Raw genomic sequence first — 15,767 nt, forward strand, 5'->3', positions numbered from 1 at the left:
CAGAGAAGTGGGCATGTAAGAAATAGCTAGAACGTTCCATTCGCCAACTCTCAGACTTCTGGGTGTTCCGATCTATCCATCGTTCATATTTTGTGCCGTTGTTTTCTTAGTGCAATTCATTTGAGCTTTCAAGTCTGCCTTTAGCTTATATTGTTTCTTAACGCACCTCACTATTTCCATCTACCCCCATAGAATCATACATGGGACTTTTATTTAATGTATATGAGAGGGGTAATGAACTGAAACCAAGGACTTAATCTGAAAGCTAATGCCGTGATGTAATAAGCTGCAGTAAGCTGCAGTAAGACCCAATTCTGAGTTTTATCTAAACAACGTTGCTGCTGCAACAGGACACAGGAAGATATGGTCGGACTTGTTTGCTACATCTCCTTTCCTCATTTTCCGAGCTCATCTCCCTGGCTCTCACCTCCCCCTGTAATCTCCTCAGGTGACGATTGAAAAAAGGCAGTTAACTTTATTTTTGGTCATCCCCAACCAGCACTGTAGCTCTAGGCTTCTCTTCAAAGATTAATGAATGCAACGCTCTGAGAATTAAAGCTGTGCTCAAACCAAAGTAGGAAGGAAGAGAGACATTGTCAGGCAGAGACATTGACGGGGAAGTAATGAGGTTGATTCACAAGCTTTTCGGACAGATTCTTATACCACTGACTCATTCAGGATGAAGTCATCTTCACACACAGAAATGAGATGTATAGACTGAGGTGGTTACGCAACATAAATGGGAGGCAGAGATTTGAGCTGGGAAAAACTGCTGACTGTGACCAAACTGAATAAGGTGTGATTATTTGTATTTAGGTAAGTTATTTCATCATGGCAGAATGCACATCAGCTTGGCATCAAGAGCCTGATATGAGAAACGCCTCGACAAATGCCACGACAGACTGCTGCTGTATTTCTCCCATATTGTAATGTTATTCATTTCAACAGAACACCCTCTGGCAGTCAAGGAAGTGCCTTCCGGTACAGGAGAGCACCGGAATAGCCAAAAATGGACAAAAGGACAAAGTGTCCTTTCATTTGAAGACGTCTGTTATGTCAAACATATGCACACTGCAGTGAATTGTTGACTGTTTTAGAGAGGAAAGGACACTAGTGCACACACAACATGAAAAAGAAAAATCCGGAATGCGCTACCTCCAAGATATGTGTGTACTTCACATTCGGGCAAGGACGATTTGCTGTAGGATACTCAATCGTATTGTGATAAAGGGTTGATAGATCTATTTCGGACATGAAAGCACTGTAGCTGCAATTATATGTGGTAATAGTGCCAGAGAACACATAGCTATCTGATACTCTCTTCACACAAGAGCACTTGAAACAAGTCCAAGCTGGCTGCAGTGAAGTCGGTTGCAACTAGCTGTTAAAAAATGATTCTGCATCAGCTTTATAGCTCAAGGAGAAAAGGGCTTGCATGTCAGATTCAGAGATTCACTCATACTACATCCTAATTATAATTAGTCACACATACATAATAAATCATGTAACTAATCGCGAAAAGAACTTATTTGTAAATAGTTTACATGGTTAGTGGTCATACAAAATGACCACGAATGTATAATGAAAACACAAATGTTAATGAAGAACTTTCAAGCAAAACCTTCAAAACACCCATTTAGGAGGCCATATTGTAATTTGTGGTTCAAACTGTCACCAGACAGACTTGTTTGTAGTGTGAATGGCACATGAGAGGTCCACAGTGAAATGCAAAACTCCTGGTGCATCATTTTGTTTTGTTCATATTATCTCAGACTGGTCTATTCAACTCGGTTGTGAACAGATAATACAGTCAATTTTAAGGGAAGTGATGGACAGGTTATTAAAATAGCCACCGAACACAGTTCCACCACTGCATTTAAAGCAGAGAAGCCCATTTTCAGCCAGAATTCAAATGACAGAAAAATGAAGAGCTACGCTGCGGTTTTTAGTTTTCTGTGGCGTGTATGGGAGGGAACTGAATTCCATCGTCTGCGAGATTGGTCTGTTTTGCAATCGCACCAAGGATGCCGCTAATAAATAAATAAATTAACAGTATTCATTCCCACAAAGGGGTCAGAGGATCTCGCTCTGAAAGCCCGGGGATCTTTGAGGAAGAAGATAAACATAATAAAAGTATGTGCCGTGTATCACGCCGAGATCTGACGCTTTGCCGTCCGAATTACAGCGGCACACTCACAGCTGGCCTGCTCCATAATTCACAGCCGTATGAAGCACAGGGGCCACATCTGGTCCCAGAAGGGTTAACTTACGGCCGAGGAACACACGCTCCCAGGCACGCCCAATAAAGCAGCAAATCACACTCTTAAAAAGAACATTCTACAAAGTGCAGGTCTGCACGGCAGACGGTACTGCTCAAGTTCACCGTAATTCATGGATACCAACATATCAAGGTCGGGATGGCGAAGTTGAATTCCATGGGATTGCTGAACATACCCTCATACATGTTCTCCCTATTTTCCCTCCAACCCATTTTAAATGAAAGAGGGGGAAAAATACAACAGCAAATGGAGAATGAACCAAATGAAAAATGTATTCAAGGTATGCATTTTTCTTGCAATGTTCCAAAGTAAGGTTCCTGTCCAGCTTCTGAAATTTCCTGATCTCACAGCTGAGTTTTATTACGTCTTACATTGGAAAGGTGCTATTGTTTTGTGTGTTTTTATTCCGGTTGATGATGCATGATGACCATGGTTTCCTGCAGTCTGTCTGCATGTGTGTATGTGAGCTGATGTCTTGTTTGTCACCATTTGCCAATACAAAAGAAACATCGCATTCAAATGGAACGTTCTAGTCATGAGCAGAATAAGGCATGTTGAGAAGCGCACTTTAGTGGGTGGAGTAATACAGGACACAGGATAATTTCACTGAAGGCACAGCCATGCATGCAGGGAAGGGAGTCCATTTCTCTGTGGGTGGAGTAACACAGGGAGAAAAGGAAATGAGTTTCACTGCGGGGGGAATGGAACTGATGGGTGTCCAATACTGGACCGGTGAGGAGAAGGCGTCTGAGATATAGCATTAACATCCGAGGATAGCCCCGCATTTCATTCCATTTACTCTTACACATGTCCATATAATCTATTTACACTTCTAAGAATTTCTGTCAGTTTCACATTTCACTCCGTAAACCGCGGGGCTTACGGCAGTTAGAATGTGACTTTTATTTAAATTTCTCCGCGCTGAGCTGATCTCATTACTACTAGGATACTGGTGCCCGCTCAATATCCACCTAGTTTGATAATCGGTTAATTATCAGACCTCGCTAAATGAACTTCCTGCAGCAAAACCAAACCCCCAGAAGCACACAGCCTGGGTACAGCGCTCCACAGACACATTCTCCATCTGTTAGCATCCCGCCAGAGGTAACTGGACCTCACACGCAGAGAGCGTCGCACGACTCGTGTGTCTACGTCACGGCTTTCCATTACAGCCCTGTCGGCTGCCAGTTTATGGGATAATACTTGACGAATCGCACACGCGCCGGCCTCCGATTGGGTCAAACAGCCGAACGGGGCATCATCCATTACTTACGGCTCCCGCTTCTTTTCTCTGTCAACCCGCGGTGAGTTCATATCAGAAGCCATCACGTTATAACAAAATGGCTGCACGGTTATACCTTTGTTTGTGTTTTTTATCAAGCGGCCCAGTCGTGGGAGGCCTCGTTCGTGTCGCAGCGGAGAGAACGGGTTCAGCGGGACGCGGAGAGGGAGCTGGACACGGGGGGCGGGGGGTTTCGGGAGGTGGGCGTCAGTGGGAGCTCGGTGGTACGTCCGGCCGCAGGGACGTTCCTGAGACGATGTGCAGTGACAGAGCGGATGCCTCGTGGGGACTCGCCACTCAGAGAGGGAATTTTACATCATTATCAAGGGGACAAGTGCCACAGGGGAGGCCTTCCCCCGGGCAGTTACCAAAAGGACAACGCAGAACAAAATGCGCTATAAAGATCAGAGATGTAGGACCCACCGATGGGCAGAATTTCAGCAGGTCTGCCAAGGGTCAAGGTGAACCTCCATGCTTGCTATTTATGTCAATTTATGTCAGTAGTCCTCTGGCAATTAAAGATGGTCCGACTTTAACTATTGCCCCTCTGTATGTCCAGTTCAATTTGTCCTCCTAATCGATCATGGCAGGTTAATAGGCCTGAGAGAATGGATCCCAGCAGTAAAAAGTTTGGCCTCTTTCCCTCTGTTCCCTCAATGCTTTACCCATATTGTTCTCCAAATAGAAAAAAAAATGACAGGTATTTTTTAACCAATAAGCCTACAAGGAATTTCCACAGAAAATCTTCCAAGAAGATTCATCTGTCATCCTGGCCACAGATAAATTTGAGGCATGACTACTTCCTAAAAATGAAAAACTTTGCTCCAGTTGCCATACAGTAATGAGGTCATTGGAATACAAACAAACTTTGTATTTCGTTTGGTCTTTCTTTGAGTGATTGTCACACGGCGGACCTTGTGACGTCACGAGGGGACTCACCCGCTTCTGCTTCCTCGCTCTCCTTGATCTTTCGGTGGCAGACGACAGCCAGGGCGATGAGCAGGCCCACCAGACACACGGCCAGGCCCACGGTCACCCACAGGGCCACCGGGGGGAATCCCGCACTCTGAGCTGCCAGGCAGAGAACCGAGCAAAACAACGTTAGTCAAGGGAGCTTGTGATACTCTTCATCATCCATCATCATCATTCATCATTCATCATCTATCCATCATCATTATCATCATCATCATAATCTTGCTTCCGTTGCGGAAATATTCCTCCTCGTCCCTTTTAGGTGGGTGAAGTTGTATTGGCAGCAATGATGTTGAAGAAGCACTCAGTAGTTGTTCAAACTACAAATCTTTAGTTTAAAATAAAACTTAAAAAGATTAATCTGGGGAATCTGTGTGCCCTGTGCAAGAAGCTTCAAGAGACCAGAGAATTCCAAAGTAACAGTAGGAAGTATCCTAGTCTTTATACAATATAGCTAACCAATCATTTGTCATACACACATCACATCATCTCTCTTAACCCGCCTTAATATTTTCTGTCACCCTATGAAAGCTGAGCTGTCTTAACCCCTCATCTCTGTAATGAGTCAGTGACTTTATGTCCTCAATGGCCCCTTCAGTACTTATTGAAGAAGTCTTCCAGTGTTGTGAATATCACACTGCCAATTGCATCAAAACAACACCGGCGAAACTTTCTTGGGCTATGGAAAAAAATAAAGCGATTTTTTTTACTTTACAAAAAAGATAACAGACTATCATGTTGCGGGGCCATATTTCACTCGAGAAACAATTAGGCCCGGAGGCTGTCAACAGTTTGGCAGAATTAAACCAGCAAAGCAAACTGGTAAGGCGAGACAGAGACACTGCCAGCTCCTCCAGATTTCCCCTAGGCGCTGTGAAGTAACAGTAAAACTGCGTACACACCCACTAAATAGCTGCAAGGCTGCCACAAACAGGCCTCCATCACACAACCCATTTTGGGAACATAATTGAAAAAAGAAGTGTAATATGGACTTGTTTTGGGAAAAATGACAGGGCATCAGTAGCAACTTGCCACAAGCTCTTGGGAGGATGAAACCATATATTTTTTTGGCTGGATGGGGCCAAGCTTGGGGGGGTCTTATTATTTGTAGGAAATACAATGCTTTTTTTTCCCTTTCAAAAAAGGTAGACAGCAGTGCTTTGTGGACTGGAATACGGAGACGACTGTGCGGGGGGACGTTGAGGTTGGATGGAAATTCTGGCAGATATGACTCAAGAAGGCAAACAATGAGCCCTGCCGATTCCACAAAACACTCCACGGAGGTTCTCATCAACAGCAGAGTGCCAACCTGTATTTCAGATTGATTTTCATCCTATCACAGAGGTGCCCTTGTCAGAGCTAGAGTCCTTGTATTCTGTATATAATCTTTTTATACTGTTCAATACTGTACTGTGAGTTTCTGCAGCTTCAAGTGAGAACGTGGCAATGTTCAATCATGAACCCCATTCCCCAAATAATCTGCCATTAAACAGAACTCCTGTCAAGTCGCTCCAGGAAAATGTATTAAGGATAAAAGGACATTCTACTTTATATAAACGTGTAGCCCTCTACAGTGCAGCTGTATGATTTCAGTCGGGGAAATATATATTTTTTAAACTATGCAGAAATGCGTCTGTCACAAATGACCTATGGTGTCACCCTTTTGGAATGTGATGGTTGTTAGCATAAGGTCATTGTTATTCAATCTCGCGTATCTCTTACGGCTAATTCACATTCATCCTTCACCGTGTCCAACACTGCCATGTCAGTCTGACAGACTTTGTTCTGCCCTCGCCATGGTTAGTATTTCTGTTCAGGTGACACAGCTGTCACTCCACAATCTGGGTTCATTCAGTAGGAGCGCTCTTCAACACGTGTTCTACATAATGAGCAATGAAAAGCCGTTTAGCAAACAGCTCTTTGAAACTGTACTCTAATACATATCGATACAGTACTGTGCAAAAGTCTTAGGCATCTGTATAACATTCTGTACAGACAAGATTCTTTAAAAAATAATTCAATGAAAGGTCCTAAATAAACGGACTATACATTTTACATTACATTTTAGTAATTTGGCAGAATAGTTGAATCAAATCAATATTTTTTGTGACCACCCTGCATCATTAAAACTGCATCACTTCTCTGAGATAGCCAACACTGTCCTGCAGTTCTATAAGACAATCAGCAGGGAGGTTGTTCTAAGCATGTTGGAGAATTTGCCATAGTTCTTCTACAGACTTCGGTTGGCTCCTTGCTTCCGATCTCAGACAGCCTTGATCAAGTTGTTATGTAAAAAGTAGTCAATTGCTTACAGTAATATGTTACTTTTTTAAACTAAATACATCACAAATGTCTCTGAAAATGAATATTTGGAAATCTCAAATGTGTTCTTTTATACTAACACACAAGAAAATAAACCTATATATAATAACTTCTAGGGTACCTAAGACTTCTGCACAGTACTGTATAATACAAATGGAAACAACACTACTAATATAATAATAATGATAATGATAATAGGCTTATTATTATTATTATTATTATTATTACTATGATCATTATTCGTGGTGTTGCTGCTCCCTCTCTCTCTCTCGCTCTATTTCTCTCTCTCCCTCCTCCTATGGGATAGGTTGATAAAGACAAATGCTACTGCCAGCTGTCATTTCTTCACTAAGACCCCGGAGGAAAGCAAGATCATATTTTTCTTTTTCTCTTGTTTGATGATGTGATTTTCTTTTCTTTTTTTTCAAGAATAGATTTGTCTCTAATGGTTCCCTCCTCATACCCTCCCCTAGTGTTTTTCTTAGAGCCCCCCTACCCCCCCCACCCACACCAGCAACCCATCAATTTCTTTCTCTCACTTTGTCTCTCTGCTTCTCCCCCTTTCTGTTCGCCGAGGAGGTAGAGAAGGGTGTGAAAAGACTGTGTTTTAAGCCTCCGGTTCAAAAAGCTTTGAACTTGCCATGCACTTGTTTATTGAGCATTCCTCCACCTCACTGGACAATCGTGCCACCCCACCACAACCTGTCAGGTCCTCCATCTGCCCCCAGAGACATGGATAACCCACTCTCCAGAGCAGAGGTGGACAATTCCAGTGTGTATGCAGGTTTTTGTTTCCACCAATTACTCTGGCTAAATGAGCTAATTGGCCATATACACCAACACTAGTTCACTGAGATTAGATGACAGTAAAACCATATCATACAGGGACACAAGAACAGTCTTTGACTGGCATTCATGTATTCATAAAGAAATGTAGCTAAAATGTCAGATGATGTAAATGTTAGAGCCAATTAAGTCATTAAGACCAGCAGTTGGCATGAAAACCAGAAGCAGATACGGCCCTCGTTGCCCACCTCTGCTCCAGAGGCAGAACTAAACTATTCCTGAGCACTAAAGCACTATAGCTCAGGAGGTAAGAGCAGTCGTCTGGCAGTCGGAGGGTTGCCGGATCCATCCCTCCCTGGGTGTGTCGAAGTGTCGCTGAGCAAGACACCTAACCCCCAAATGCTCCCGACGAGCTGGTTGGTGCCTTGCATGGCAGCCAATCGCCGTTTGTGTGTGAGTGTGCGTATGAATTGGTGAATGATAAGCATCAATTGCACAGCGCTTTGGATATAATAAATGCTAACCATATAAATGTCAACCATTTACCATTTACAATTCCTGAGCACTAAAGAACGATGTCAAAGCACACCTTCAAACAAACGGTGGGCAATTCCGGCCCTGGAGTGTCTACAGATTTTTATTTCCACCTAGTACCCTGCCTAAATGAGCTAATTGGCTCTATATACACCTACAGGTCACAGTAAAAAGTTTCAGATAGGGGCACAGGAACAGTAGCGGTCATCAAGAAATGTTAAAATATCCAATGGCATAAATGTTAGGTCTAATTAAGTAATTAAGGCCAGAAGTTGACATGGAAACCAGAAACATATGTGCCGACCTTGGCCTTAGAACAGGAGTCACCAACCCTGTTCCTAGAGATCTTCTGTCCCATTGGTTTTCACTCCAACCTCAGCAGAGCACAGTTCATTCAACAGCTAAAGATCATGTTGAGCTGCTAATAGGTAGAATCGGGTGTGCCAAACTTGGGTTGTAATGAAAACCTGCAGGACGGCAGATCTCCAGGAACAGGGTGCCTTAGAAGATACATCACTCTCAACACCTTCCCTATTTTAGAAGCTGTTTTAATAATTAATTTACTGATAGGAGTACAGTATGGCACTGTGAATAAGACCCTACTGCATAAAGGCAACCAATTATACTCCCAAGTGAGACCTTTGTACCTTGAGCACAGTACCAACCTCAAGGGCTCTCGTTTCTGATCATGGACGGCTGATGGATCCGCTCGTTTTCATTGTTAATTCTACTGATTTCTCCTGTTGGGATGAATTAATTTCTCAGTTGGGGTTGTTTCCTTTCATTTTTTAGGTACAAATGTTTTGCCAGTTATTAAAAAAATAATAATAATATTGGAATACATAATGTATCATTGTGCTTTATTGTATCATTATTTTTACAATCTATTACTTTATTTGTATACACTGACTAATTGAATGATGAACTAGTTTTGCCAAATCTCTGTGTCTCATCTGTTGCAGTTGGCAAAAATCTAGTAAGAATTTTAAAGTTTTTGACAGAGCACAATGTTTTTGGTCATTTAAGCCATAGTCACCATAACCAGGGTCATGCATTACGAGTGTAAATAAATACTATTTTAGAGGAGTGTGTGAGAGAAATCAATTCGAGCAAAACTAGATGTTCCATGAAGGTAAACCCCAGACAGGGCAGGAAAAGGGAAAATAACAGGCCTAACAGTCAGGGCAAAGATCTTACAGGCTAACAGGACCACAGGGGACATAATTTCCTGCACTGTTTTCTTCTTGCCCACTGTTGAGCTTCTATCACAACATCAGGTGAAGGGCTTCCTCCACAAAAAGGAGTGTTTAAGTACCTGGTAATTTATGTACAGGTGCACCTTGTGATGTATTTAAATTTCCTCACTTTAGATGTGATAAAGAACAAGTGCAGACTGTTGAACTGCTGTCTTAAATCAGGGGTGTCAAACCCCCTGAATTCCCAAGGGAATTCCCAGTGCCTGCTGGTTTTTGTAGTTTCCTTTCAATCAACTGTCAATTCAGGCCTCGAGAACAGGGTGTGTCGATTCTTTAGCAAATGAGTGACTTAAATGAACCGCAGGTTCTGAGAACAACCCGAAAACCAGCAGACACTGCGGCCCTCCAGGACTGGAGTTTGACACCTGTGTCTTAAATAGTCGGGTGAGTTTTACTTGCTCAGGGAAAATCTACTGAAGAGTAAAAACCATGTCTTCGTAGTTATCCTTGAGAGGACATGCATCCATCACGACTCGCACAGGAAGAAAACAGGCTCCGCTCCGCCACCATGCCTGAGAAGGACTGTATTACTTGGATCAGTAAGCAGTTGCTTGTTAATTAACCAAAAATAATTTCAAAGCATTTTTATTTCATCTCAGTTCTTTGCTGTAATATTCGGGCAGGAAAGATCCCTTCACAGAAGAGCAGATGCATCATGGGTATTATTAATTTTCCTGGCTGAAAGTGTGAGTGAATGCACAGCTGTGCTATGAGTCACTATTTGCAATGAAATAGTTTCAAACGGCACACGGGGGATGATGCGAGCAGGCTGTAGGATTTTAGTGGCCTTAAACGAGAAGTAACCGGGGCTTCCGATGGTGGACGACTGGGGGGGGGGGGGGGGGGGCGGGTTCTGTTGGTGATGGCAGAACGAGGTACAAATGAATACTGAATACAATTAGAATGTCAAAATCAGCAACTGGTATACATATAACAAATGATTAGACAGTGATTTGAATTATGTCAGATATTTATCCTCTCTGTCTGACCTCAGGACTTAATTGAACCAACAATGACCATAGTAGTAAAAATGGTAACTGGCCACATTTAGTCAATGACTTGTATGATGGAAAGGAGGGACACAGTGCCCATTCTCCCTGTCAAGGGGGCGACATTGGTTCAGGAGGTAAGACCAGTCGTCTGGCAGTCGGATGGCTGCCGATTTGACCCCGCCCTGGGTGTGTCGAAGTGTCCCTGAGCAAGAGCCCTAACCCTAAAAATGCTCCTGATGAGTTGGTCGGTGCCTTGCATGGCAGCCAATCACAGTTTGTGTGTGAGTGTGTGTATGAATGGGTGAATGAAAAGCATCAACTGTACAGCGCTTTGGATAAAGGCGCTATATAAATGCCAACCATTTACCATTCATCATTGTTACAAAATACATTTCATCAGTGTCATGTGAAGACATTGTAACTTGTATCTATGCTCTGTCAAAACCCCTATTAAACCATAATACCCATGGTAAATAGTAAAATAATGCCCATTGGTAAATGTAATATAACCGCTTTTGATTTCCATTTTTGATGTTAACGTGTGACACCGATGATGATAATAACCAGGACCATGAGCTTTTTTTCCTTATGTTACCAGAGAACCAATTTATCTGTGTTTTAAGTCCTTCAGGGCACTACTGTAGGCAGAGTAATTGCAGTAATCTGTGATATTCAGTCAAAGGAAAGCCACTAATTCTGCAATTAAGAACAACTTAAAGTGCTTTTTGCACAAGGGTGCAAGTCTCTAAACCAGAGGTGCCCTGTGTTATCCAAACAGGGTCGGAACGGGTGGAGGTTTTTATCCTAGCCCAGCACTAAAACGCATGACTCAGCTAATTAAGGTCTCTGTTGAAGACCGTGATTAGTTCATTAACCGTATCCCTGTCATAGTGCTGAGCTTGAACAAAAGACTGCACCCACACCTGCCCTCCCCTGAAAGGACGGGGCACTCCCTACGGTAAACACGTGATTGACTGACCAAGGCCTTAATAATAATATGAATAAAACGCCAACGCAATACCGAGATTTTATACTGAAAACTGATTATGACTAGACATCATGTCTCTGTTCCCTGCATATTAGTCGGGCCTTGACATTTATACCTGTCTAAGAAAATCAATGTCCTTCTGTGCACACGCACGAGGTTAGCTGGTAATATGTTGTTAAGAATGTGTGCCGCAGCATACAGCTTAGCTACATCCCAACACTGCATTTTTACCACAGCGTTGCATAAACCTCATTATTTCTGTCATCCACCTTCTGACTGAGAGTGCTCAGAGCCTATTTAAATAGTAATAACAATAATAATAGAACTCGCTCGCAGGAATTGGGAGATGGCAGAGATTATTTTGGGCCTGGGAAAACACAAAACGGGGATAAGCAATTATTTTTGTTTTGTGGGAATTTGCGCTGAGCAAATTGCTGTGGATTCATTTCAGGATTGAGGCGACCCCATTTTATCAAGGACGAGAAAGGTGGTCGAAATGCGGTTGTAGATTTTGTCCTTTTTTTTTGTTGTTGCTGAGGAGCTGCTGTCTTCTCGTCAAGGTGACTATCTCTTCATGCACATCATCGAGAATAGCCAGGGAGGGAGTTTCCAGTGATAAGAAAACGTGCTGAACAGAGGTGGATGGGTAAGGTTTTGTGATGTCAGCGTCCTTCTGCATAGGGTCTTCTATTTCTACTGCTTTCCACTCAGGCTCTGAAGTGCTCTCAGTCCTTCTTAAACAATCATCCCTCTTTTGAATGGAAGATTCAGAATGAATCTGCTTAAATCAATATTAGGTGTTTAGATATCGGTATAGCTTGATACGATTGTCATTTATATTCGAGAGGGGGAAAAACCCCATCATCATTGTCCTTAAATGGCTGTGGCCAGTGTACGATCATACACACAGAGCATTTGACCGTGTATTTAATAAACAATATTAGATAGCAAAGTCTGGAAATTCACAGCAATCCCAGTGAAAATTTTGGTGGTGAAAAGTCGGTGAAAACCCAGTGGAGCCTTGTGAGAAGCCGATTAGGATACAGCAAGGCTATATCCAGGTAAAACCTGTGCTATATCGGTGTTAACCTAGATTCCCACCTCTCCAGTCATCCAGATTCCAGAGTCTGCTCACTGAGATGTCAGAGAGTTGACCCTGTGAGTATGAAAAGTACTTTCACCTGGATGAAATAATCACATGAGTTGCTCTATTGCTAACTCGTAAGCCAGAGATAACGTTTAGCCCGTGCGGAGAGGCTCTTGGGTCTTCTGTGGGAAGAAGAGTAGGGTGTCAGGCCTGGATCTGAGCCTTCAGCTGGCTGTGGATTGTAACCGACTCCAGCTTTTGGACGACATGGGTAATCACACACTGCCTCCAAGACCCAATACTCAACCTTCTCCCCTTTCATCCTGCGATTCTCATCCTGCTGGTTTAATTAGTCTGTTAGCTGGCACTGCCTGCAGCTCTCAGACTGAAGGCTGTTATTAACCACACTACTCATCTGACTGGGCAGAGATAGACTGGCACCAAAAAGCTGAGCTATACCACTAGTGAGATGGTACAGGCTTACGAATTTATATGAGTAGGACAAAATATCTAATCTAGCAAATACAAATAATATTATCGGCATTATCATACGAGTTAAAGCTTGATGCAATTTACTCATTTTCCAGTTTTAGCGATACATTTTACACACACTAAAATACAAAAAAGGCTTTGCAACTAAAAGGTGTTTGGACATGTGATGTAGCGGTAGGCGAGAGAACAAGCCAATCTTGGGGGATGTCACAGTCATTTATTTGATTTTCGTTCTGGTGGATTTTTCTTTTTTTTTCCAACGGTAATGGGATTTCCTTTTCATTCGCACAAAAAGCCCTTGCAGGATGTCTAATTAAGTGTGTACACTATTCATGGCAAACACACTGACAGTGCCCACTGAGCGTCACCCGTCTTGGGTTTAATGTCAGTAGAAATGGGGTGGGTGGGTGAGGGGGTACAGGAGCCACCGTGCCCGCCCCTCGCCTGCCCCACAAAAGCATTCATCCAGCGCCGGTCCATCTCACTGGTGCTGCTGATAGACTCATCAGAAGTCTCCCCGCAAACAGAGACTCCATCACTTTCTCATACCTCCCTCCCCAGGAGGCTGAAGCAGAGAGGCCCATCGATTTTTCCCTCAGCCGTTCCCCTTTTCCTCCAACCTCCAGCGATGGCTACCGAGCCGGCAAACTTTCAGCCACGATAACTAGTTTAAAAAATAAAAAAAAGTCTTGTTCTCTCCGTTTTTTAATTGCCTTTTAAAGCGAGCGAGCGGCCCTATAAGTGGCTGAAGGCCTGTAGGAGGTAATCACTGCTGACAGCTATCGGGTGGACCGCTGAAGATTTGGCAGCCCCCGCTGTGTCGAGCGGAGAGGGGGAAGGACCCCCTCCATCGGATAGCATGTCCAGCCGCTGTGACTGACGTTAACAATGCGAGCCGGGGCCAGAGCCGCGTGTCAAAAGGGACCCTGTTATAGAACGTTTACATTACACTGCGCCCTGCTGAGACACTCCCACTCACACTGTAAATTACTCTAAAAGATCGATAGTTTTACCTGACCACCATCCAACCCTTATAACTAAATAGGTCTTGAAATAAATGTGAATCTTCTGGGTGAAAGAAAGTCAGGGCACTCCGCAATTTTGACTGCATCAAATCACACACTCTGCCTGGGTGTTGTCTTGCTGTTGAGTGACCATAAGTGTTTTTTAAATAGATGCACACTGTAACTTGTGAATTAAAAGAGCAGGAGTTGCTGCAGCAACAGCATGACAACACAGCAACATAGCAACCTGCCAACACATAGGAGATTAAAAACAGAAACGGAAAGTTGAAAAATGCTCACTGGCAAGTTGTTAGCAGCTCCTTCGCTACTGATACTCTCAAAAGGAAATGTATCAGGTGCCTGCTATCAGCCATCAAGTTGACACTATCACATGATGAGATGATGAACATTCTGGAACCTTCAGGCTGAAATGTTCTGAAAACTTTCTAACCTGATATACACTCAGTGAGCACTTTATTGGGTATTTATTAGACTTGTTTTTTAGACTTATTTGCCCTCTGGCACTGTAGCCTATCCATTTAAGAGGTTTTTGATGTGTTGTTTATTCAGAGATGCTCTTCTGCATACCACTGTTGTAATGTGTGGTTATTGCGTTACTGTTACCTTCCTGTCAGCTTTGAGCAGTCTGGCCCTTCTCCTCAGACCTCTCTCCTTAACAGCGCATTTTTGCCTGCAGAACTGCTGCTCACTGGATGTTTTTTTGTTTTTCCACACCATTCTCTGCAAACTCTAGAGACTGGTGCATGAAAATCCCAGGAGATTCCCAATTCTGAAATTTGGTCTGAAAAACAGCTGAACCCCTTGACCATGTCTGCATGCGTGTATGCATTCACTTGCTGCCGCATGATTGGCTGATTAAATACCTACCTAGTGCTCAGCAAGTGTATGTATGTTACCAGACCAAAGCTTCCATAAATTCTGTTCAATCTAGAGCATCACTGTAGAACTCCAGACCAAAGCTGCCATAAATTCTGTTCAATCTAGAGCATCACTGTAGAACTCCAGACCAAAGCTTCCATAAATTATGTTCAATCTAGCGCATCACTGTAGAACTCCAGACCAAAGCTTCCATAAATTCTGTTCAATCTAGAGCATCACTGTAGAACTCCAGACCAAAGCTTCCATAAATTCTGTTCAATCTAGAGCATCACTGTAGAACTCCAGACCAAAGCTGCCATAGATCCGGTTCAATCTAGAGCATCACTCCAAAGTGTCTGTTAACCCGTTCAGTCCCAAGAGTGCCATACAGCACTCAAGCGTAACTACCATAAAATCTCAATCTTATACCCTTTCAACCAACAATCTTGCTAATTCTCAAAACAGTACTAGCCTTTGTTACACACACATGAAATATTTTGATAAAGGGGTGTGCACTTAACCTGATCTCAAGGCAAACTGGAGCAGTCAGCTTTTCTGGCCACATCCTCCATCTTCATTCAGAACACAACACTTAACACTTTACCCGACCCTCGAATTAAAGATAATGGCAAATCCCTCTTTTGAAGTTCCAGCTGCATTTTACCAGCCATGTCTAAATTGCCACCTTGGAACCTCAATTACCCTCTCGTACATAAATAGATTCAGATTCCCTTCCCTTCAGCCCTCTACAACACTAGCAGGCCTCGTTAAATTGCCCCACAGTGTGGGAAACACGGTCATTTTTACAGGTGCAAAAAGCTGCAGATGTTTAGAAAATAGCAGTAAAAGCATTCTGACCTCAGTTAAAACACCCCACCCCAGAATGGAACCCTA

The 15,767-nt window shown here is 43.1% G+C and overlaps 1 protein-coding gene across 1 annotated transcript in view; it reads right to left on the reverse strand.

Moving 5' to 3' along the window:
* cd276 (CD276 molecule) overlaps positions 1 to 15,767 on the reverse strand; it is a 59,587-nt gene that overhangs the window by 17,964 nt on the left and 25,856 nt on the right. The window contains exon 5 of the mRNA XM_061222190.1: positions 4,501 to 4,632. Within this exon, the coding sequence (XP_061078174.1) occupies positions 4,501 to 4,632 (132 nt within the window). The remainder of the gene's footprint in view (positions 1 to 4,500; positions 4,633 to 15,767) is intronic.

This window comes from Conger conger, chromosome 15 (assembly GCF_963514075.1).
Source record: "Conger conger chromosome 15, fConCon1.1, whole genome shotgun sequence".
Lineage (NCBI taxonomy): Eukaryota > Metazoa > Chordata > Actinopteri > Anguilliformes > Congridae > Conger > Conger conger.